The 24,383-nt window shown below is 35.5% G+C and overlaps 1 protein-coding gene across 5 annotated transcripts in view; it reads right to left on the reverse strand.

The window, feature by feature from the left end:
• BDP1 (BDP1 general transcription factor IIIB subunit) overlaps positions 1-24,383 on the reverse strand; it is a 107,099-nt gene that overhangs the window by 45,525 nt on the left and 37,191 nt on the right. For all 5 annotated transcript variants that reach the window (XR_012130660.1, XM_073235351.1, XM_073235336.1 and 2 more), the window contains 6 exons: positions 24,174-24,315; positions 20,203-20,361; positions 17,776-17,935; positions 16,430-16,521; positions 15,506-15,701; positions 14,795-14,928 (listed from right to left, as the gene is read on the reverse strand). Coding sequence is in view for 4 of the 5 variants with exons in the window: in XM_073235351.1 (XP_073091452.1) it covers positions 14,795-14,928; positions 15,506-15,701; positions 16,430-16,521; positions 17,776-17,935; positions 20,203-20,361; positions 24,174-24,315 (883 nt within the window). In the remaining variant the exon portion in view is untranslated. The remainder of the gene's footprint in view (positions 1-14,794; positions 14,929-15,505; positions 15,702-16,429; positions 16,522-17,775; positions 17,936-20,202; positions 20,362-24,173; positions 24,316-24,383) is intronic.

The raw sequence follows: 24,383 nt of genomic DNA on the forward strand, positions 1-24,383 counted from the left end.
AGGCACAGACTGAAAAAGGATCTCTAAGAATGAAAGAATATTGAGAGAACACTGTGACCAATCCAAACGGAACAATATTCATATTATAGGGGTAACAGAAGAAAAAGAGAGAAAAAGGGATAGAAAGTGTCTTTGAGGAGGTAATTGCTGAAAACTTCCTCAATCTGGAGAAGGAGATAGTCTCTCAGGTCATGGAGGTACACAGATTTCCCAACACAGGGGACCCAAGGAAGACAACACCAAGACATACAATAACTAAAATGGCAAAGATCAAGAATAAGGACAGATTATTAAAGCCAGCCAGAGAGAGATATAAGATCACATACAAAGGAAAGCCCATTAGGCTAACATCAGACCTCTGAGCAGAAACCTTACAGACCACAAAGGAGTGGCATGACATACTTAATGCAATGAAGCAGAAGGGCCTTGAACCAAGAATACTTTATCCGGCAAGATTACCACTTAAATTTGAAGGAGGGATTATAAACAATTTCCAGTTAAGCAAAAGCTGAGAGAATTTATGTCCCACAAACCATCTCTACAGTCTATTTTGGAGGGACTGCTATAGATGGAAGTGCTCCTAAGGTTTAATAGTTGTCACCAGAGGTAATAAAACGACAGTAAAGAAAGTAGAACAGCTAATGACTAAGCAAATGTAAACTTAAATCAACTACCTGCAAAGTTAGTCAATGGATAGACAGAGTACAGAATATGATACCTAATATATAAAGAATAGAGGAGGAAGAAAAAAGAGGAGAAAAGAAGAACCTCCTTTTTGAGTTAAGTTAGACTCTTAAGATAGTAAGAATGTTAACCTTGAACCTTTGATAACCATGAATCTAAAGCCTGCAATGGCAATAAGTACATACCTATCGATAATCACCCTAAATGTAAATGGTCTGAAGGCACCAATCAAAAGACACAGAGTCACTGAATGGATAAAAAAACAAGACCCATCTATATGCTGCCTACAAGAGACTCACTCTACATCCAAAGACATACACAGAATAAAAGTGAAGAAATGGAAAAAGATATTTCATGCAACTAATAGGGAGAAAAAACTAGGAGTTGCAGTACTTCTATCAGACAAAATAGACTTCAAAACAAAGTCACAAGAGACAAAGAAGGACCTTACATAATGACAGCGGGGTCAATCCAACAAGAAGATATAACCATTATAAATATCTATGTTCCCAACACAGGACAACCTACATATGTGAAACAAATACTACCAGAATTAAAAGGGGAAATAGAACACAATGCATTCATTTTAGCTTCAACACTCCAGTCACTCCAAAGGACAGATCAACCAGATAGAATATAAGCAAGGAGACAGAGGCACTGAACAACACACTAGAAGAGATGGAACTAACAGACATCTACAGAACTCTACACTCAAAAGCAGCAGAATACACATTTTTTTCAAGGGCACATGGAATATTTTCAAGAATGGATCATATACTAGGCCACATAAAGAGCCTTGGTAAATTCAAAATGATTGAAATTTTACCAACCAGTTTCTCAGACCACAAAGGTATGAAACTAGAAATAAATTATGCAAAGAAAATGTAAAATCAAACAAACACATGGAGGGTTCACAAGATGCTCCTAAATAACCAACAGATCAATGACCAAATAAAAACAGAGATCAAGAAATATACGGAGACAAATGACAACAACAATTCAACACCACAAAATCTGTTGGACGCAGCAAGGCTGTTAAGAGGAAAGTTTACTGCAATACAGGCCTACCTCAGGAAAGAAGATCAATCCCATATGAACAGTCTAAACTCACAATTAATGAAACTAGAAAAAGAAGAACAAATGAGGCCCAAAGTCAGTAGGAGGGTCATAATACAGATGAGAGCAGAAATAAATAAAATCAAGAGGAATACAACAATAGAAAGAATCAGTGAAAGCAAGAGCTGGTTCTTCGAGAAAATAAACAAAATAGATAAACCCCTAGCCAGACCTATTAAGAGAAAAAGAGAGTCTACACACATAAACAGAATCAGAAACGAGAATGGAAAAATCATGACGGACACCACAGAATACAAAGAATTATTAGAGAACACTATGAAAATATATATGCTAACAAACTGGATAACCAAGAAGAAATGCACAACTTTCTAGAAAAATACAACCTTCCAAGGCTGACCAACACAGAAACAGAAAATCTAAACAGACCAATTTCCTGCAATGAAATTGAATGGGTAATCAAAAAACTACCCAAGAACGAAACCCCCAGGCCAGAGGGATACACCACTATATTTTATCAGACATTTAGAGAAGACGTAATACCCATTCTCTTTAAAGTTTTCCAAAAAATAGAAGAGGAGGGAATACTCCCAAACTCATTCTATGAAGCCAATATCACCCTAATACCAAAACCAGGCAAAGACTCCACCAAAAAAGAAAACTACAGACCAGTATCCCTGATGAATGTAGATGCAAAAATACTCAACAAAATATTAGCAAACCAAATTCAAAAATACATCAAGAGGATCATACACCATGATCAAGTGGGATTCATCTCAGGGATGCAAGGATAGTACAACATTCGAAAATCCATTAACATCATCCACCACATCAACAAAAAGAAAGATAAAAACCACATGATCATCTCTATAGATACTGAAAAAGCATTTGACAAAATTCAACATCCATTCATGATAAAATCTCTCAACAAAATGGGTATAGAGGGCAAGAACCTCAACATAATAAAAGCCATTATATGACAAACTCACAGCCAAAATCATACTTTGAGAAAAGCTGAAAGCCTTTCCTTTAATATCAGGAACAAGAGAAGGATGCCTACTATCTCCACTTCTTTTCAACATAGTTCTGGAGGACCCTACCACAGCAATTAGACAATACAAAGAAATAAAGAACACCCAGATTGGTAAGGAAGAAATCAAACTGTCACTGTTTGCAGATATTGTACATAAAAAACCCTAGAGAATCTACTCCAAAACTACCAGATCTAATATCTGAATTCAGCAAAGTTGCAGGATACAAAATTAATACACAGATATCTGTTGCATTCCTATACACTAAAAATGAACTAGCAGAAAGAGAAATCAGAAAGACAATTCCATTCACAATTACATCAAAAAGAATAAAATACAGGTGGAGCCAAGATGGCAGCATGAGGAGAGCAGTGGAAATCTCCCAAAAGCACATATATTTATGAAAATATAACAAAGACAACTCTTCCTAGAAGAGAGACCAGAGGACACAGGACAACATCCAAACCACATCCACACCTGCGAGAACCAAGCGCCTCACGAAGGGGGTAAGATACAAGCCCCGGCCCAGCGGGACCTGAGCGCCCCTCACCTCAGCTCTGGGCAGGAGGACAGGAGTCAGAGCCGGGAGGGAGAGGGAGTCCAGAACTGCTAAATATCCAGCCTAGCCATCCGGACCAGAATGCAGACACAGTGCATGTGTGGGGTCCTGGATACTAGGGAAACAGGACAGTAAGATCTGTGGGCGGGTCCCTGAGGCTGGCACCCTGGGGACAAAGAAAAGTGAGTGGCTTTTTTTTTTTTTTTTTTTTTGCGAGGGCTTTTTGGAAGTCTTAAAGGGACAGGGACCCCAAAGCCTGATGGAAGTGTCCTGGGACACTTAGTCCAGCAGCAGGGAATCGGGGGAACTCTGGGCACACTAACCCCCTGGGCAGCAGGGAGCACAGAGGCCCCTCACGGAGATAAATAGCCTCCTGGCGCTCCCCCTCCAACGCGGCTCCACCATATCAGAGCAGCAGTCCGAGGCAAACCATGCCCACAGCTACAGCGGAGATAAACTCCATAACAGCCGGGCAGGAATCAGAAGCCCTGTCTGCGCGCAGCTGCCCAGCACTAGCAACTAGAGATCGCGGTTCTCCCAGGAGAGGAAGGCCACAAACCAACAAGAAGGAAAGTTCTTCCAGCTGTCACTCGTGCCAGCTCTGCAAACTATCTCTATCACCATGAAAAGGCAAAATTTCAGGCAGACAAAGATCATAGAGTCAACACCTGAGAAGGAGACAGACCTAACCAGTCTTCCTGAAAAAGAATTCAAAATAAAAATCATACACATGCTGACGGAGATGCAGAGAAATATACAAGAGCTAAGGGATGAAGTCCGGAGGGAGACTGCAAACACCCAGAGGGAGATCACAGACATCTGGAAGGAGATTACAGAAGTGAAACAGACTCTGGAAGGATTTATGAGTAGAATGGATAAGATGCAAGAGGCCATTGCAGGAATAGAAACGAGAGAACAGGAACGCATAGAAGCAGACACAGAGAGAGATAAAAGTATCTTCAGGAATGAAAGAATATTAAGAGAACTGTGTGACCAATCCAAAAGGAACAATATCCGTATTATAGGGGTACCAGAAGAAGAAGAGAGAGAAAAAGGGATAGAAAGCATCTTTAAAGAAATAATTGCTGAAAACGTCCCCAAACTGGGGGAGGAAATAATTGAACAGACCACAGAAATACACAGAACTCCCAACAGAAAGGACCCAAGGATGACAACACCAAGACACATAATAATTAAAATGGCAAAGATCAAGGACAATGAAACAGTTTTAAAGGCAGCTAGAGAGAAAAAGGTCACCTATAAAGAAAACCCTTCAGGCTATCATCAGACGTCTCAACAGAAACCTTACAGGCCAGAAGAGAATGGCATGATATATTTAATGCAATGAAACAGAAGGGCCTTGAACCAAGGATACTGTATCCAGCACGATTATCATTTAAATATGATGGAGGGATTAAACAACTCCCAGACAAGCAAAAGCTGAGGGAATTTGCTTCCCACAAACCACCTCTACAGGGCATCCTACAGGGACTGCTCTAGATGGGAGCATCCCTAAAAAGAGCACAGAACAAAACACCCAACATATGAAGAAGGGAGGAGGAGGAATAAGAAGAAAGAGAAGAAAAGAATCTCCACACAGTGTATACAACAGCTCAGTAAGCGAGCTAAGTTAGGCAGTAAGATACTAAAGAGGCTAACCTTGAACCTTTGGTAACCACGAATCTAAAGCCTGCAATGGCAATAAGTACATATCTCTCAATAGTCACCCTAAATGTAAATGGACTGAATGCACCAATCAAAAGACACAGAGTAATAGAATGGATAAAAAAGCAAGACCCATCTATATGCTGCTTACAAGAAACTCACCTCAAACCCAAAGACATGCACAGACTAAAAGTCAACGGATGGAAAAACATATTTCAGGCAAACAACAGCGAGAAGAAAGCAGGGGTTGCAGTACTAATATCAGACAAAATAGACTTCAAAACAAAGAAAGTAACAAGAGATAAAGAAGGACATTACATAATGATAAAGGGCTCAGTCCAACAAGAGGATATAACCATTCTAAATATATATGCACCCAACACAGGAGCACCAGCATATGTGAAACAAATACTAACAGAACTAAAGGGGGAAATAGAATGCAATGCATTCATTTTGGGAGACTTCAACACACCACTCACCCCAAAGAATAGATCCACTGGGCAGAAAATAAGTAAGGACACACAGGCACTGAACAACACACTAGAACAGATGGACCTAATAGACATCTATAGAACTCTACATCCAAAAGTAACAGGGTATACATTCTTCTCAAGTGCCCATGGAACATTCCTCAGAGTAGACCTCATACTAGCTCACAAAAAGAGCCTCAGTAAATTCCAAAATATTGAAATTCTAACAACCAACTTTTCAGACCACAAAGGTATAAAAGTAGAGATAAATTCTACAAAGAAAACAAAGAGGCTCACAGACACATGGAGGCTTAACAACATGCTCCTAAATAATCAATGGATCAATGAAAAAATCAAAATAGAGATCAAGGAATATATGGAAACAAGTGACAACAACAACACAAAGCCCCAACTTCTGTAGGACGCAGCGAAAGCACTCTTAAGAGGAAAGTATATAGTGATCCAGGCACACTTGAAGAAGGAAGAACAATCCCAAATGAATAGTCTAACATCACAATTATCAAAACTAGAAAAAGAAGAACAAATGAGGCCTAAAGTCAGCAGAAGGAGGGACATAATAAAGATCAGAGAAGAAATAAACAAAACTGAGGAGAATAAAACAATAGAAATAATCAATGAAACCAAGAGCTGGTTCTTTGAGAAAATAAACAAAATAGATAAGCCTCTAGCCAAACTTATTAAGAGAAAAAGAGAATCAACACACATCAACAGAATCAGAAATGAGAATGGAAAAATCACGACAGACTCCACAGAAATACAAAGAATTATTAAAGACTACTATGAAAACCTATATGCCAACAAGGTGGAAAACCTAGAAGAAATGGACAACTTCCTAGAAAAATACAACCTTCCAAGACTGACAAAGGAAGAAACACAAAAGTTAAACAAACCAATTACGAGCAAAGAAATTGAAACGGTAATCAAAAAACTACCCAAAAACAAAACCCCCGGGCCGGACGGATTTACCTCAGAATTTTATCAGACACACAGAGAAGACATGATACCCATTCTCTTTAAAGTTTTCCAAAAAATAGAAGAGGAGGGAATACTCCCAAACTCATTCTATGAAGCCAACAAAACCCTAATACTAAAACCAGGCAAAGACCCCACCAAAAAAGAAAACTACAGACCAATATCCCGGATGAACGTAGATGCAAACATACTCAATAAAATATGAGCAAACAGAATTCATAAATATATCAAAAGAATCATACACCATGACCAAGTGGGATTCATCCCAGGGATGCAAGGATGGTACAACATTCAAAAATCCATCAACATCATCCACCACATCAACAAAAAGAAAGACAAAAACCACATGATCATCTCCATAGATGCTGAAAAAGCATTTGACAAAATTCAACATCCATTCATGATAAAAACTCTCAGTAAAATGGGTATAGAGGGCAAGTACCTCAACATAATAATGGCCATATACAATAAACCCACGGCCAACATCATACTGAACAGCGAGTAGCTGAAAGCTTTTCCTCTGAGATCGGGAACAAGACAGAGATGCCCACTCTCTCCACTGTTATTTAACATAGTACTGGAGGTCCTAGCCATGGGAATCAGACAAAACAAAGAAATACAAGGAATCCAGATTGGTAAAGAAGAAGTTAAACTGTCACTATTTGTAGATGATAAGATATTGTACATAAAAAACCCTAAAGACTCCACTGCAAAACTACTAGAACTGATATTGGAATACAGCAAAGTTGCAGGATACAAAATTAACACACAGAAATCTGTGGCTTTCCTATACACTAACAATGAACCAATAAAAAGAGAAATCAGGAAAACAACTCCATTCACAACTGCATCAAAAAGAATAAAATACCTAGGAATAAACCTAACCAAAGAAGTGAAAGACCTATACCCTGAAAACTACAAGTCACTCTTAAGAGAAATTAAAGGGGACACTGACAAATGGAAACTCATCCCATGCTCGTGGCTAGGAAGAATTAATATCGTCAAAATGGCCATCCTGCCCAAAGCAATATACAGATTTGATGCAATCCCTCTCAAATTACCAGCAACATTCTTCAATGGACTGGAACAAATAGTTCAAAATTGATATGGGAACACCAAAGACCCTGAATAGCCAAAGGAATCCTGAGAAAGAATAAAGTGGGGAGGATCTCACTCCCCAACTTCAAGCTCTACTACAAAGCCATAGTAATCAAGACAATTTGGTACTGGAACAAGAACAGAGCCACAGACCAGTGGAACAGATTAGAGACTCCAGACATTAACCCAAACATATATGGTCAATTAATATTTGATAAAGGAGCCATGGATATACAATGGGGAAATGACAGCCTCTTCAACAGCTGGTGTTGGCTAAACTTGACAGCTGACATGTAAAAGAATGAAACTGGACCATTGTCTAACCCCATATACAAAGGTAAACTCAAAATGGATCAAAGACCTGAATGTAAGGCATGAAACCATTAAACTCTTGGAAAAAAACATAGGCAAAAACCTCTTAGACATAAACATGAGTGATCTCTTCTTGAACATATCTCCCCGGGCAAGGAAAACAACAGCAAAAATGAGCAAGTGGGACTACATTAAGCTGAAAAGCTTCTGTACAGCGAAAGACACCATCAATAGAACAAAAAGGAACCCTACAGTATGGGAGAATATATTTGAAAATGACAGATCCGATAAAGGCTTGACGTCCAGAATATATAAAGAGCTCACACGCCTCAACAAACAAAAAACAAATAACCCAATTAAAAAATGGGCAGAGGAACTGAACAGACAGTTCTCCAAAAATGAAATACAGATGCCCAACAGACACATGAAAAGATGCTCCACATCACTAATTATAAGAGAAATGCAAATTAAAACCACAATGAGGTATCACCTCACACCAGTAAGGATGGCTACCATCCAAAAGACAAACAACAAATGTTGGCGAGGTTGTGGAGAAAGGGGAACCCTCCTACACTGCTGGTGGGAATGTAAATTAGTTCAACCATTGTGGAAAGCAGTATGGAGGTTCCTCAAAATGCTCAAAATAGACTTACCATTTAACCCAGGAATTCCACTCCTAGGAATTTACCCTAGGAATGCAGTACTCCAGTTTGAAAAAGACAGATGCACCCCTATGTTTATTGCCGCACTATTTACAATAGCCAAGAATTGGAAGCAACCTAATTGTCCATCAGTAGATGAATGGATAAAGAAGAGGTGGTACATATAAACAATGGAATATTATTCAGCCATAAGAAGAAAACAAATCCTACCATTTGCAACAACATGGATGGAGCTAGAGGGTATTATGCTCAGTGAAATAAGCCAAGCGGAGAAAGAGAAATACCAAATGATTTCACTCCTCTGTGGAGTAGAAGAACACAGGAAAAACTGATGAAACAAAACAGTAGCAGAATCACAGAGCTCAAGAATGGACTAACAGGTACCAAAGGGAAAAAGACTGGGGAGGATGGGTGGGTAGGGAGGGAAAAGGGAGGGGAGAAGAAAGGTGGTATTATGATTATCATGCATAATGGGGGGATGGGAGAAAGGGGAGGGCTGTACAACACAGAGAAGACAAGTAGTGATTCTACAGCATTTTGCTATGCTGATAGACAGTGACTGTAAAGGGGTTTGTGGGGGGGACCTGGTATAGGGGAGAGCCTAGTAAACATGATATTCTTCATGTAATTGTAGATTAACGATAACAAAAAAAAAAAGAAAGAAAAGGGGGATTACTCCCTCATAGGATAAAACTAACTGTAAATCAACGATTAATGCATGTTTTAAATATCCCTAATTTTGATCATTTAAAGGGTGTTAGATGATCAGCTATGGAAATACATTTTTCTGATTATATTCCTTTCCCTTAAAAAAAAAAAAGAAAAGCAGTTTCCTGTGTGGTGATCTCGAATAAGTTCTTCACAATGGTATAAAGGGCATATCAAAGTGTGGGCAAAGGGTCTGTTTGTGTTTATGCAGAGGATCAAAGCCTAATTTGGCTACCCAGAAAACGAATTAAGATACGATATGAAGAACTTCCAACATCAACATTCTCTGGAAGTGTCATTCCAGAAGAAGATCATCAAAAAACTTCAACAAAGATCCTGGCGCTGTTGCAGTTGTAGCTGCATTCATCCCACCGGTTCCTGGACTTGCCATTGGAATGAAGAAGGAGATATCTAAGCTGGCCTGTGCATACAGTAAAACAACAAATTTGACTGGATCTATACTGTCGGAACTAAACCAAGAATTAGGAGAAGTGCAAGTTGCAGCGCTCCAAAATCTTGCAACTATAGACTATCTACTGTTAAAAGAACATATGGGATGTGAACAGTTCCCAGGAATGGGTTGTTTTAATTTGTCTGATTTTTCTCAAACAATTCAAATTCAGTTAGACAATATCCATCATATTATTGATAAGTTTTCACATATGCCTAGGGTGCCTAACTGGTTTTCTTGGTTTCACTGGAGATGGCTCGTAATTGTAGGTCTGCTTTGGTTATGTAGCTGTATTCCTATTATGTTAATGTGTGTATGCAATTTAATTAGAAGTTTAAAACCTATACATGCTTATATTACTCTACAAGAAGATATGTCAAAGAAATAATCAATCTTCCCATGTTTTCTTCCGCCTGCTACTTCTATAGCTTTTCTTCTTCCTTCCTAATTACAACCCTTAAATAGAATTCGTGCCTCATATCGAATTTACCGAGTATCATAATTCCTCCAGGTGGTAAAGATACCTCGAGACAAGTGCTGGGCATAGAACCCACAGGGCATAAATCTGCAAAGAAGTAAAAAGCTAACCTTTTCAAACAATATGGCTTCTCTCTCACTTACCAACTTTACATTTCCCTGTATGGCCCTGGAAGATGACTGGTTAGCCAGAGACGGGTAAGATTCCTCAAGGGAGGAACAACCTAAGACAGACACCGTCGCAGGGGAGCCATCAGGTGAGAAATTGGGGATCAACAGAGGTGAGGCTTAGAACCTCACCCCCCACTGTTTTGAGAGAAATTTTCTGCATCTGTGGATGTTTTGTTGCCCTTGTCTAGCTTGGATTAATACTTAGTCTATAGGCACATACCTGATGATCTACATTTGCCCTCCTGCACTAAACTATGTTTTTTACCTTTATCTTGCATCTACCTACCACTTCAGCATTTTATTTAAAATAATAATAATAATAATAATGGAGAAATGTGGGATTCACATATAAATCAAGTACAAAAATCAAACAAATAATCATATTTAACCTGATTGTTTATAGTTCATCATGCGTGATCAAAACCGAAAGTTTCTGTGATATGACTGCCCTTGCATTGTTCACCATGTAAGAACTTATTCACTATGTAAGAACTTGTTCGTCATGCTTCAGAAGGTTGGAGACTGTTGAGAATTAGGCTTGGGGTTGATTAATGATTGTGCACTGAGTCCCCTATACAGAATTTTATTGTTGTTAACAACCATTTGATCAATAAATATGAGAGATGCCCTCTCAAAAAAAAAAAAAAAAAAAAAAGAATAAAATACCTAGGAATAAATGTAACCAAGGAAGTGAAAGACCTATACTCTGAAAACTACAAGAGAAATTAAAGAAGATACCAATAAATGTAGACACATCCTGTGCTCATGGACTGGAAGAATTAATATTGTCAAAATGGCCATCCTGCCTAAAGCAATCTATAGATTCAATGCAATTCCTATCAAAATACCAACAGCATTCTTCAATGAACTAGAGCAAATCATTCTAAAATTCATATGGAACCACAAAACACCCCGAATAGCCAAAGCAATCGTGAGAAGGAAGAATTATGCTGTGGGCTTACGCTCCCCAACTTCAAGCTCTAGTACAAAGCCACAATAATCAAGACAATTTGGTACTGGCACAAGAACAGAACAATATACCAATGGAACAGACTGCAGAGCCCAGATATAAACCCAACAATATATGGTGAATTAATACACAAAAAAAGAGCTATGGACATACAACGGAGAAATGACAGCCTCTTCAACAACTGGTGTTGGCCAAACTGGACAGCTGCACGCAAGAGAATGAAACTGGATTACTGTCAAACCCCATATACAAACGTAAACTCAAAATGGATCAAAGACCTGAATGTAAGTCATGAAACTATAAAATTCTTAGAAGACAACATAGGTAAAAATCTCCTGAATATAATCATGAGCAACTTCTTCCTGAACGCATCTCCTTGAGCGAGGGAAACAAAAGCAAAAATGAACACATGAGACTACATCAAAGTAAAAAGCTTCTGTACGGCAAAGGATACCATCAACAATACAAAAAGGCATCCTACAGTATGGGAGAATATATTTGTAAACAACTTATCCAACAAGGGATTAACATCCAAAATATATAAAGAACTCACACACCTCAACACCCAAAAAGCAAACAACCCGATTAAAATATGGGCAGAGAATGTGAAAAGATGATTCTCCAAAGAAGAATTTTAGATGGCCAACAGGCACATGCAAAGATGCTCCACATTACTAATCATCAGAGAAATGCAAATTAAAACCACAATGAAATATCACCTCACTCCAGTTAGGATGGACAGCATCGAAAAGACAAGGCACAACAAATGTTGGTGAGGATACAGAGAAAGAGGAACCCTCCTACACTGCTGGTGGGAATGTAAGCTAGTTCAACCATTGTGGAAAGCAATAGGGAGAGTCGTCAAAAAACTAAAAATAGAAATGCCATTTGACCCAGGAATCCCACTCCTTGTAATTTACCCAAAGAATACAAGTCCTCAGATTCAATAAGACATATGCACCCCTATGTTTATCGCTTTGTACAATAGCCAAGATATGGAAGCAACCTAATTGTCTATTAGTAGATGAATGGATAAAGAAGATGTGGTACATATACACAGTGGAATACTATTCAGCCATAAGAAAGGAACAAATCCTACCATTTGCAACAACATGCATGGAATTGGAGGGTATTATGCTCAGTGAAATAAGCCAGGTGGTGAAAAACAAGTGCCAAATGATTTCCCTCATTTGTGGAGTAAAACCACAAAGCAAAACTGAAGGAACAAAACAGCAGCAGACTCACAGACACAAGAAGGGACTAGCAGTTACCAAAGGGAAGGGGAGGGGTGCGGGAGGGCAGGTGGGGTGGGAGGAAGAAGGGGATTGAGGGGTATTATGTTTAGTACACATGGTGTGAGGGGTCACAGGGAAAACAGTGTAGCACAGAGAAGGCAAATAGTGAATGTGTGGCATCTTACTACACTGATGGACACTGACTGCAGTGGGTTATGGGTGGGGACTTGATAATAAGGATAAAGGTAGTAACCACATTGTTTTTTCATGTGAAACCTTCATAAGAGTGTATATCAATAATACTTTAATAAAAAAATTATTTGATTACTTCAATATCAATTTAGATTTTAAGAAACAAATATACAATATTATTAGGTTCTACGTGTTTAGATTGTCTCTCAGTAACAAAGGACTTTGACAGGCTAAACTTGCAGATAATAAACACATATCACACTACTTGGAGTTCATGAACAATCAGCCAACAAATAGTTCTAAGCACCTAGGACATGCCAAGAAAGCATGTGTTAAGAACTGGGAACACACTGGTAAAGAAGACAGACCTTTTCCCATAGAGCTTGTATCAACTGTATAATTAACTGAATGGCAGTAACTGTATAATTAACTGAACAGCAGTAACTGATATTGAAAGTCAGATATGCAAGCCAACTAGATTATTTCTCATGACAAATCACAGAGTGGATCTACAACTCTCTCCTCAGATTACAGAATTCAAGAAGAAAAGCAAAGAAAGAGGATTACAATTGGAGAAGGAATGGGCACAAAACTGTAAACCTGGTCTAAGGCCCACAAATGCTGATTTTCTAAAATACAGTTTAAGAATCTACCAAATATTTATAAATCCCCCTAGGATAACTCACCAATCATGACACAAACCTGTAAATATTTATATAAAGAATATAAAATTAGCCTAGAAGAGTAAGTTTAAAAAACACATGGGCTAATTTATTGAATCTAGTAGATTTTTTAATGCATTCTTCATCTCCGAGTCTCTTTTCTCTATTACCATTCTCTTACATAGCTTCTCAAACAGTTCAGTGGTTTTTGAGGAGGGCAAGGTGGAATTGCCTATCAAATATAAATAGCCATATGATTTTATAAGACACATAATCTTAGAATTGTTTCTAAGAATGTTGGAAATTCAAAGGCCAGAAAGGCCGCTGCCTTTGGAAAGTTGTTGCAATCAGACTGGATATTAGTTATAAACAATAAACCCAAAGCTAAAACCCAAAGGCTACTCAGGGAAAACTTAATTTTCTACTACATCACTAGTAAGTCAGCCTTAAACTGAAAAAAATATAAATGAAAAATCCAAACTGTCAGATATCTCTAATTAATATCTGTATCAGAGATATGTAACAAGTTAATGTAGTTGTATAGGCTTCTACCCAAAGATTCTGTAGCAGGGTAGTAAACTAGCTTTGGGGTGAGGGAAGGAGATATAGGGAGGAAAGTAAGAAACAAAGAAATAGAAAAGTGAGGAACAAAGACATTTTTCTGCCTTCTAAAAAGGATCTTTAAAATAGTTCAGGAAGCCTAACTTCCACTCTCAGGTAGTATTTAAATAGGCTAATACAGCTATAAGGAAATATAGGATAGGCCAGACATTAAATGTAAAGATTGGTAAAATATTTGTAATTATTCAAACAAGACAGTAGCTATGTGGGAGGCCATTATTCTGTTCTCACTGCTTTTGTGCAAAATGAATATTCCCAAAAGGAAAAAAAACCCTTAAGTACTAATTCCATTGACCTGGTTTGGTATCCATCAGAGGGAAAATAACAAATATAAAGGGACTTGGCTATGAGAAGTCTGAGGTTTTATATAAAACTTATGTAAACCTTATGTAAAGGCAATATATGATCAATCAAATCCCAAATAAACAAATATAAAGAAAGTAAGTCGCATTTTCACATTTGGACATTGGACATCTAATTTAATATGCATGTGAAGTGATAATACTATCAATGTTAACTCAAAGTCTCAAGGTCTCATCTATGACGAGTAAAATCAACCCATCAAACCACCAATAATTAGGAAATCAACTTGAAGGCTAGGACATAAATTGCTTCAAAAGATGAAGTTGTATTTGTAAATATTATGTAATGATATAAAGGTAAATCAGTCTGATTTGTTTTTGTTTTTAAAAAATGATAAACAATTTCTAAAGCTTTATCAAAATTAAAAAATTATGCAATCATTAAGATGATGCTTACCTTAGATTTTCACTGACAGCCTTGGGCTCATCTAACTGTATATTCTTAAAAGAATTATCTTTTTCCTCAGATTGAGACATGATCTCTTCACATTCAAAATTTTTACATGACCGATCTTCTATTTGTCCAGGGGTCTTAAAAACAAACACAATTTTTTAAAGCTTTAGGTCTCACAATGGAACATTATAAAGTTTTCATTTAAAAGAAATTTTGTTGAATCTGAGTACAAGGAAAATGGTAAACATTTGAAAATAATAAAATTATATTCAAGGGACACTTTTTAATGTTTTTTTTCCTGAGACATCTTAGAAAATTTGATAAGCCATGTCTTTTACTTCATCTCAAAGCCCCCATTCTTTCCCTCCCAATCAGAAAGTAAGCATTTCAGTCTCATCTGTTAGAATTATGCTCTGGGTCTTTCTGAATCCTTCTGATTATTATAATCACTTTATAGACTTCGGGAATTATAACAAATGAAATTCAAATCTCAAATTATGCCAACTTTTATCTTCATCATGAAGACTAGTTATTATGTAAATAATCTAAAATAATCTTTGTTCTTGGAATTATATTTTTGTAAGGAGCATTTAACATCTTATTCTCCTTAAGCCAGTGCTTAAATTCACATATCTAGCTATATTTGCAAAAGGGGTTGAAACACAGTTTATGTATTTGTTTAATAAAAAACTGGGAGGAATCAATAGTACTTACATCTCTATCAATAAAGGCGTCATTTTCATTCTTTTCTTCAGTGGCCCTAATTTTTTCCTGAGATGCAGGAATTTCTTTTCTTTCAGTAGCTTTACCTATATTTGGCTTTGGCCTTTGCAATCGGCCCCTCATTAGTCGTGAAGGTCTGAAAGCCTTTGGTTGACCACCTTCCTGCAGACAAATTTTTTCACTCAAACTAGAACAATTATAAAGAAATAAAATTGATGGTTATTCTGAAGTCATATACTTGCTGGTTTTCAGTATTTCCTTCTCCCAGGTATGAGTAAGTTAACAATTTGAAATATTAAATAACTCACAAGTATCCTCCAGAACCTCTTCAAAGGTATTAATTTTTCTGCACCTTAACTCTTTTGAACAGAAATAATCTGGAAGTCTGACTATAAAATGCATTTAAAATCAAATTTCATCAGAAAATTAGGAAAAGTTATACCTGACAAGCATATAATATTGTTCCCTGTTCAGGACACTATTGTGTAAATGTACACCTCCAGGACAATGGACACAGATTACAGTCTCAAGGTACAGTCCAGAATCCACCAGCTGTTTCACACTAGAGCAAGGCCTATTCCCAGATCTCTATTCCAAGTTAAATATTGCCTTTTGAAGCCCCTTGCTATAAATAAAATTATCCAGAAACAGAGATCATTACCATTACTTTATCTAACAAGACTTGTTAAAATCTTAATAAACTGAGAGAGAAATGTAATTGCTCAAACTACACCATAATTTGTCTCTATGATACTAATCATAAAGAGCATCATAAAATGTTTCAACAATACCTATAGTTAAAAATGGACTTAAGTACACTAGCTGAAAATAAAATTCAGACATTATCAAGTAGAAAACTGTTACAACAATCATTTCTAAAGGATATTATTTTTATTCTACTTCCTAAATACTTACTCAGATACAGATTCAGCTTCTGGGTTCCCTCTCTGTGTGTCGTCCATTCCAGAAATGTCAAATGTATTCATTTCACCCCTTTCCATGTGATTCTAAGAATTCAATTTTTTTACATTTAATCTACTTAACATAAAAAAGTTCAAACTTTGTAATAAATGGAGATTAAAATAATGAAATTTCATTTTTGTACTTTTAATTACAAGAGTTTTTAAAATCATAAACACAAATAAGAATATTATAAAACATGTAATCCCATACATTATTGACAGGAGAACAAACTGGTATATCCCTTCTGGAAAGCCTTTCTATATGTATGAAGTGTTAACTACCAAAGAATACAAAACAGAATGAATACTACTACGCAAGCATGTACCGGAAAAGCTGAAAAGATATATGCTAAAAGGTTTGCTGTATCTGAATAATAAAATTATAAGTAGTTTCTGTTTTAATTTTTACATGAATCTGTATTTTCCCAGTTTTGTAGAACTGAAAAACATCTTTAAGATTATAAAACTATATGATAAGAAATATGATAAAGATATTTCACATGAGAGGAAAAAAAGGAGACTAACATTAGAAAAAGTATTTTTGAAAGAATTAAAAATTTGTAACAATATAATGCTGGTAGAAATATAAGGAAAGAGGAACAGTCATTTGATTCATTTTTCTCTGTCAGTTTAACAATGCCTAACAGGACCCATGAAATATTTAAAATTTTTGGACCATTAACCCCACCACCTCTGCAAATCTACCCTTTGCCGATTTCCTTAATAAAGTCCTATTTACAAAACTGATTGCTTTTATTTACCAAAGTTAAAAATAATGGAAAGAACCTAAACATCCAAGACTACAGAAGTGGTTGGGTAAACTAATTTAACCTGAATCAGATATTTTAAAAGCTTATCCCCAAGAAAGTATAAATGAATAGTTTCAAAGGAAAAAGTTTAAATGTTATAACTAAAACTACAGAAATGTTTACATGCCTAAAAAGAAAAAGCTCATAAAAGACAAACAAAAGAATGTGAGCGTGTTTAGATAAAGGGGTGGTGGTCATAATTTTATGTATGGCTGGTTTAAGAAGTATTTTTAATAAAAAATTTTATCTAAGTAAATAGAAGACAGATTTGTCACTACTAAGGATGTCTGAAATGATGTCCTAAGTTCTAAGGAAAGTGCATAAGCAGGAGAATAGTATAAACAAATTTAATACTAATGTGTAAGTTCTTATATCTTTGATTCAGTATCAGCAACACTACTTTGTAATTACAAATTAAACATTTTTTTTTCTTAACCACTTAAAGGAAATTTTTAGAATTTTAATTTCCATAAAGTCTCTTACTCCATACCTTTTCAACTGAGGTTTCTGGATGTAAACTCTTCCTCTCTGCATCTATTTTTCCTTGTGAAAGAACTGATTTCTTCCCACCTGCCCTTGATAAATTGGGCTTAGGTCTCTGGAGTTGTCCTTTCAACATTGGTTTAACATTCTCCGTTTGATCAGTTCCCCTAAAAAGTTAACATTATTTAAATTTTACCAACATGCAAGAATATTCAAATGAACTTCTGGAAAATTCTTTAAAAATCCAGAGCCAGACATGAACTCCTTTAAACTTTCTTACAATGAAAGTAGCAAATAAAACTAAAAAAAAGAGCAATGAGGGAGTAACTAACTTATCCTATCAGATGTTAAAAATATACTATTCACCAATAATTAAAACTATGGTACTGAAACATAAACAAACAGATAAATGAAACACAAGAGGAAACTGAAAAGATGACTCCAAAATACATGATTTAGTATGTAATAAAAGTAGCAATTCAAAACAGTGAGGACAAGATGAAATATAAAATACGTTTTTTAAAATACTATTAAATTAATAGTGATGTGAAAACTGGAAACACTGGGGAATAAAATAAAATTAGCTCTATTCTTTGGATTGTACTTACAATATATTCTAAATGGATCAAAAATTCAAATCAAACAATAAAGAAAACATGGATGAATTACTGTATGACCTTAAGGTGGGGTAACTTTCCTAAAATTTGATTTTAAGTTCAGGAGCCACTGTAAGAAAAAAAATTTTGACAAACCTGACAACATAAAATTCAAAAACCTTTACATGACCAAAATACGGCTAAGTCAGAAGTACAAACAGGAAAAGCATGTTTTGTAACTCACACCACTAGGCAATCTTCCTAAAATATAAAGAGCTTCTATACAACAGTATCATCAATAACTCATTAAAAAACTAGACAACAGATATGGATAATTCACACACACAGAAGAAAAATATAAATTAAAAGTAGGTTTTACATGTGTAGAGATGCTCAACTTCACTCTCAATAAGCACAAATTTTAAGTTGAGAGAGACAGTGTACAAATAAGTGCCAGTGTGACAACATACTAAGAATCAGAGAATCTAGGAGAGTTATGTACAGATGTTCATTGCTCTGTTCTCTGGGCTTTTCTTTACATTACAAAATAAGAAACTGAGGGGAAAAAAATAAAAGAATAAACATATCCCTGGCCAAAAAAGGAGTGGGGTGGAGATACTATGCTGAGATATTAGTTCATACTCTATCAAGGCCAGCAAAACTCTGATTTTTGACTAACACTGTTGGTGAGGAAGACATTTCTTATATTGTTGGTAGGAATATAAACTAGAATAACTTCTATGGAGAACATTCTGAAGTATCTATCAAAATTAAGCATAAATGTACACATGCATTACACATACATAGATACCTTTGAGCAAGCAATTCCATTTTTAGGAATTTATTCTACAAATATACTTGCATATAGGTGAAAGGACAAAAGCATAAGATTATATGCAGTTTGTGAAACAACCTATATAGCCATTCACAGGGCACTGATAATTCATCCATACAACAGAACACTATGCAACTATAAAAAGAATAAAGAAAGCCTCTATGTAAAGATATGAAGATACAAGACCAAAAAACTCCAAATGGTATTTACCTATCATTAGGTTTTTAAAAAGAGCAAGAAAATTTAAAGTATATAAATTTGTATGAGCTTTAATGTACTTTTAAAAAATATCTGAAAGAATCCAATTTTAACTATAACACTGGTTACTTGTTAATAAGTGAAGGGAGACATAGTAGGAGAGATACTTCACTTTTATACATGTACTTTTGAATATTTGAACCATGAGAATATACTACCTACTTCAAAGACTAATTTAAATGTTTATTTTCAAAAATAAGTTGTACTCTCGATATGACTATACGTTGCTGAAAATAAATAAGAATCTATAAGCTTAAGAAACTTTCAAGCCCATATGAGTTCTGAGAGACACAAAAAGGAAGCCTGAATTTTTCAGATAGTTCTTCAAGGGGAGAGTCTTGTGGTGCCTTTATTCTATTTTTAGTGAAGATATAAATTACAAGTATCTGTATAACAGAAACATAATCTCTGTAAGGTTACCAATATTGAAATCTACTACTTTGACAACAGGCATGAAAAATGACTGAAACCAAGTAAAAGTAAAATCTCATAGCAAATATTTAGGCTTCCAAATTATTTTATAATTTTATCCTAAGTTACTACTTTGCTAAAACCCACATCACTGTTACAAATCATAAATATGAAAGGGAATATTTAATGAAATATAAAGTGAAAAACGTTGATGTCACAGTTATGTATTAAATGGTCTACAGTTCCTTTCTAATAGCCAAAAGAAACATCATTTGATAAGCAATTGTCAAATTTTGAAAAGAAATGTAAAAATCCTATCATGTAAAATACTTACAGTGCTTTATTTTTTAGGTGAACACTTCTCTCTTCCATACAACTACTGTCAGCATTATTTGCCTCACACAATGCTCTAGTTCCAGCTTCTGATGAAGGTGAATCCAAAGTGCTTAATTCTGAAGTCTCTGTTACTACTGACATGGCCTCTTGTTGAACACTAAGGAAATGAAAATATAATGAGGGGAAAGAATTCCTAGTAATACATATTTTATACTAACTATTTAAAAGATTTTTAAATGGGTATTTTGGCTTTTCTATGATCCTTGTTGTACGATGTTATTAAAAACTGTATCTTTGGAGAAAGCAGTCACAAATCAACAGGCTTGGGAAAGTGTTTAAGAAATCACAGAATGAAAAATTATTATATGGAACTCACAAATCAAATGTACTTGTAAATTCAGTAATATTTAGGAATTACTTTTCATTAAAATTTTACATAGGCAATCCTTGCTTTGCATGGTACTGTGTTAACCAAAAGTTATATAAGTCAGGGACACACTTTCTTACGTGCAAGTTGCAGTTAACACTGTACTGTTGAAAGGTGACTGAAATATTATGATTATTTCAACAAACAATAATATAAAATGATGGCCATGAACTAACTAGCACCTGGTTTTACCACATATTCACATTTAGCCACTGTTTTCCCCTCAGTTTTTTCTACTGGGTGTTTGTCTTTTCCCAACTGATTAGTAATAGCTCTTCCTTTATATTCTTTTTTGGTTAGATGTTACACATAAAACCTCCAAATTGGTAGCCTGACTTTCAGTTTTTGATGCAGCCTTTTGTTAACAGAACATTTTCATTTTAGTGTTGTCAAATTTACCAAGTTTTTTATTAAACTTTGTGCTATTTATGTCTTGAGAAATCCTTCGTATCATCCTCCTACACTGTTGGTGGGAATGTAAATAGGTGCAACCACTGTGGAAAGCAATATGGAGGTTCCTCAAAAAATTAAAAATAGAAGTACCATTTGACCCGGTAATTCCACTTCTAGAAATTTACCCAAAGAAAAGAAGATCCCTGATGCAAAAAGATATATGCACTCCTATGTTTATCACTGCACAATTTTCAATAGCCAACATATGGAAGCAACTTAAGTGTCCATCAACAGATGAATGGATAAAGAAGAGGTGATACATATACGCAATGGAATATTATTCAGCCATAAAAAGAAAAGAAATCCTCCCATTTGCAACAACATGGATGAATCTAGAGGATATTATGCTCAGTGAAATAAGCCAGGTGGACAAAGACAAATACCAAATGATTTCACTTACTTGTGTAGTATAAAAACAAAGCAAAACAGAAGGAACAAAATAGCAGAAGACTCCCAGACACAGAGAAAGGACTAGTGGTTACCAAAGGGGAAGGGTTGGGGAGGGAAAGGGGGATTAAGGGGCACTATAATTCATAATCACAAAATAGCTTGGTCATGGGGATGATAGTACAGCATGGAGAATACAGTTAATGATTTTTGAACATCTTACTACATTGACGGACAGTGACTGCACTGAAGGGGATGAGGGCTTGATAATATGGGTGAATGGTGAACCACTGTGTTTTGTATTTGAAACCATCATAAGATTGCGTATCAATGATACTCTAATATAAAAAAGAAAGAAATCCTCCATATCATAGATATTTTCCTACATTTTCTTCTGAAAGTTTTAAAGATTTGCTTTATACATGTAGTCTTTAATCTATCAGAAGTTAAGTGTGTAGGGTGAAACAGGAAATCTAATATTATCTTTTTCACAGCTAAGCACCATCTAATGAACAGTTTGTTCAGTCTTTACCAATTGATATGTAATGCTACCTCTGCAATATATCAGATTCCTAAGTCCCTCTTCCTAGAGTCTACATTCAGTTCCACTAAGTAAATTTGTCCCCGTACCAGTATCACACCGCTTTAATTACTCTAGCTTTAGAATAAGTCTTACTACAATTCCTCTCCAAAGTTGTTATTTTTCAGAATTGTCTCTATCATGCATAATGCTTTGCTCTTGTATATATAACAAGTTTAGAATAAGCTTGCTGTTTTACAAAACCAGTTGGGATTTTTGCAGTCATTACAAGGTTGTTTCTTCCCTTAAAAAAATCATCAGTATTGTTTTCTGTGTAGTTTAGGTAATTAGTTGTATTTCTGAAGTCACAATTTAGATGTCTGTCACTTAGCAAGTTAAGGACCTAAGGTCCATCATTCAATTTCAAAGAAACTATTAACCTTTTGAATTATACAAATAAACTGGAACATATGCGTATGTGTATTTTCTACATGAGAATAGTTTTCATCAACATTTTCAGAAGACATACAGACCCATGAAATGGTAGAAAGCAGAGAAATTAACCTATGCATAGGTTAATAGATTAAATGATCTTTGATGGCGTGCCAAACTACACAATAGGAAAAAGTCTCTTTAACAAATGTGTTGAGAAAGCTGGATATCCACACGCAAAAAAATGCAACTGGGCCTTTTTCTTATACTATACACAAAAATCAACTCAAAATTGATTAAAGAATTAAAGGCAACACCTTAGGTAATAAAACTCCTAGAAGAAAACATAGAGGGAAAGCTTTTTAACATTAGTCCTGGCAATAATTTCTTGGGTATGACACCAAAAGCACAGACAATAAAAGCAAATAGACAAGTGGGACTATATCAAACTAAAAGCTTCTGTACAGCAAAGGAAATAATCAACAGAATTAAAGGCAAACTATGAAATGGGAGAAAATATCTGCAAGCCATCTATTTAATAAGGACTTAATATCCAAAATACAAAAGGAAGTCTTCCAACTCAGTAGCAAAATACAAATAACCCACTTTAAAAATTATAAAAGGAATCAGTAGATACTTTTCCAAAGGAAACATACAAATGGCCAACAGTTAAAAGATACTCAACATCACTAGTCATCAGGGAAATACAAATCAAAACCATCTCACACTGTTAGGATGGCCATGATAAACAAGAATAAAAACCAAAAAAGAAATAACAAGTGTTGACAAGAATGTGGAAAAACTAGAATCCTTGGACACTGTTGGTGTGAATGTAAAATGGCACAGCCTCTATGAAATATAGTAAGAAAGTTCCTCAAAAAATTAAAAATAGAACTACCATAAGATCCAGCAATCCCTCTTCTGGGTATTTATCCAGAAGGACGGAGGATCTCAAAGAGTTATCTGCACATCCTGGAAACAACCTAAATTTCCATTCACAAATGAATGAGTAAAGAAAATGTGGTATGTGCATGCAATGGAATATATTCAGCTATAAAAAAAAGAAGAAACCCTATTATATCCTATACCATGATGAACCCTGAAAACATGCTAGGTAAAATAACTCATCACAGAAGGACAAATATTGCATGATTCTACTTATATGAAATATGTAAAGTAATCAAATTTACAGAAACAGAAAGTAACAGTGGTGGCCCTGGAGGCTGGGTAAGAGGAAATAATGAGTTGTTCCACGGATATAGAATTTCAGTCATGCAAGATGAAAAAATTCAAGATATGCCATAAAAAAATGTACTTATTAGTTAACAATGCCATACCGTACACTTAAAAAATGTGTTAGGAGACAAATCTTATGTGTTTTTAACAATTAAAAAAAAAAAAACTTACAGCGGGATACATCAAAAACTGCTGAAAACCAAAGATGAAGATAAAATCTTTATAGAAAAATGATAAACCAATGCAAACACTAACCACAAGAAAGCTGTATAACAAAGTAAGCATCAGAAAAAAGAGCCAGAATGATACCAAAATATCACAAAAATAAAAGTGATTTCACCAAGATACAATAATCCTACCTATGTAAGCACCTACCAACAGAGCCTCAAAAGATACGAAGAACAGATGGAACAGAAAAGACAAATAGGCAAATTCACAATGACAGACACTTTATACTCCTCTCTCAGTGGCTGATAGAAGATGTAAACAAAGTCAGTAAAGATATAGAAAATACCTTGATGAAAGGTTAGTTCTTTTCTCAACTTTTTCTCTGGAGGGTAAACCCACAATGTCATCTACGTTCTGTATACAGGGAAGTTTCTGCTCCTGATTGACTTCATCTTCATTTATGTCAGGTCTTAAAGACTGACACTTATCTATGAATACAAAATGCATGTTATTCTAAAAAACAACAGCAAAAACATCTATTTTTTTAAAGCACAAC

Source organism: Manis javanica, chromosome 1 (assembly GCF_040802235.1).
Source record: "Manis javanica isolate MJ-LG chromosome 1, MJ_LKY, whole genome shotgun sequence".
In the NCBI taxonomy this organism is placed as follows: Eukaryota; Metazoa; Chordata; class Mammalia; order Pholidota; family Manidae; genus Manis; species Manis javanica.